This window comes from Emiliania huxleyi (genome assembly GCF_000372725.1).
Source record: "Emiliania huxleyi CCMP1516 unplaced genomic scaffold EMIHUscaffold_3075, whole genome shotgun sequence".
NCBI lineage: Eukaryota > Haptophyta > Isochrysidales > Noelaerhabdaceae > Emiliania > Emiliania huxleyi.
This window is the reverse complement of record NW_005199706.1, coordinates 1-2,112: the sequence shown is the minus strand read 5'-3', so window position 1 is coordinate 2,112 and position 2,112 is coordinate 1. Positions and strand designations below refer to the sequence as shown.

The window sequence follows — 2,112 nt, the reverse complement described above, 5'->3', positions numbered from 1 at the left end:
GCCCAGAGCCAGACGCCATTGGCGGGAGAGCCCAGTATAAAAGATAAAGAACCGTAGACGAGGGTAGCCTTTGGGCCGACTTTGTCGCGCATGCAAACAAGCTCTACAAGCCCGCTTTCATTGCGGCGTTCGAAGAAGCTCCTGTGCTGGCATGCGTCGGGCCAGTGGGTGGCTCTCATATGCGGTTTCTGCGTCGGCCTAAGTGACGCGTTCACCAAGCAGCAAGCTCCGTCTGCTGCACCTAGACCACGAGCGTTGTCGTCACTTGCGACCTGTGTGTGGAAGCGAGCGATGCCTTCATCTCCGATCGCGTGGGACGACGGCGTGGACGGGGGCCTGCTCTGCCACCTCCTCTTCAGCGTCACAGCAAACGCGACTCGCGGTCCGGCGATGCTGCGATTTCGATGTGGTCCGGGAGCGTCGCGCGGTCACAAGCTGAACATGCCGCATTACGAGACGCTCGTCGACGTCGCTCTCACAAAGCCGGATGAACTAACAACTCTCGAATCTCGAAGACAGCGCAAGTAGGATTAGAGCCGGAGGAGCACGAGTTTGGTCAGCGCCCTGCTGAAACGCAAATCCGAGACGCAAAAAAAGAAATCACCCGTCTCGTGAAAAATAAAAAAGAAGCATGGCTCAATATCCCAGCAAAAGCTACAATTAGACCGTCCGATTTCACGCACCTCCTTCTCGAGCCCACTCACATCAAGAGCTCGAACCCTACCCGCCCGCTCGCCGCATCTCGAATCGCTCCCTTCCCTTCGTCGCCCAATTCGTTGTAGCGGAGGTCGATGTTTTTCAGCACCCCGTTGACGCGCAGAGCGGAGGCCAGCGCCTTGGCGCCCTCGTCACCAATGTCGTTCTGATAGAGCGAGAGTTTGGTCAGCACCCCGTTGACCTCGAGGGCCTTGGCGATCGCGCGTACGCCCGTCTGCACTACATCGACCAGCTTCAGGTCGCCGTCAGAGTCCACCCCCACGCTCACGACCATCTCGCGGCCCTGGTAGATCACCTTAGCTCCGACCTCCTTGGACTCGCCCTCGACCTCGCTCGCGTTGATGTAGTCGGTCTCGCCGTTGATGTTGTTGCCCGACAGGTTCAGGTCGGTCAGCACCCTGTTGACCTCGAGCGCCTTGCCGATCGCGACGCCGCCCGCGGGGCCGATGTCGCTGAACGAGAGATTGAGGGTGGTCAGCACCCCGTTGCCTCGCAGAGCTGCGCCGATCGCATTGGCGCCCTCGTCGCCGATGCTGTTGCTGCCGAGGTAGAGCTCTTTCAACACCTCGTTGCCCTGCAGCGCCTCGGCGATCGCGACGCCGCCCACGGGGCCGATGTCGTTGCGGCTGATATCGAGGACGTTCAGCACCCCGTTGACCGAAAGCCCCGCCGCGACGACGGCAGCCGATCCGGGTCCGAGTCCCTTGTTCGACAAGTCGAGCGAACGCACCGCCTCGCGCCCGCAGAGCTGCTGCGGGTTGAGCGTCAGCTCGTCGCCCACGTTCAGCGCGACGAGCGTGTGCGTCTTCCGCACCGCGCCGAGCAGCGCCTCCCGCACGCGGCCGCACACATTGCCCCAGTCGAGCGTCAGCGACGTCAGCGCCGACGGCTCCGACTCCATCCACGCGACCGCCGTGCCCACCATCACGCCATCGTCGCCAAGGTCGAACCCCGACAAATCGACGCGGCTGGCCTGCAGCGGCAACACCGCATCCATCGCCGCGGCAAGCTCGCCGCCGCCGCCGCGCTGCATCGCCGCCGCAAGCACCGCCGCGCGCTTCACCTTGAGCGCGTCGCCCACCGCCGCTTGGAAGCGCACGTCATCGTTGTACGCCTCAGCCTTGTCGCCGAGCGGCGCCTTGAGCCGCTTGTCCTCCGCGCCCCCCTCCGCGCATCGATCGAGGCCGAGCCGGATGCGCACTAGTTGCGACGCCTCCGCCGCCGCCTCCTCCGCCACCCCCCGGCGCACCTCCGCCGCCATCTGCGCGCCCATGTCGGTGAGCAGCTTAAGGCGCTTGCCCGCCACCTGCTCGAGCGTGAGCGAGGCCATGTTGATGGAGAAGCTGCACTGGACGACGAGCGTGCTGCCCTCCACGCCCGTCAACCGCACCTGCA

The 2,112-nt window shown here is 64.2% G+C and overlaps 1 protein-coding gene across 1 annotated transcript; it reads right to left on the bottom strand.

The window, feature by feature from the left end:
• Positions 1-700: 700 nt before the first annotated feature.
• On the bottom strand, positions 701-2,047 carry EMIHUDRAFT_255107 (hypothetical protein; the record flags this gene model as incomplete). The annotated part of the gene is made up of 2 exons (XM_005774784.1): positions 701-1,690; positions 1,781-2,047. The coding sequence occupies 2 exons, from the start codon at positions 2,045-2,047 to the stop codon at positions 701-703; spliced, it is 1,257 nt and encodes a 418-aa protein (XP_005774841.1).
• Positions 2,048-2,112: the final 65 nt, after the last annotated feature.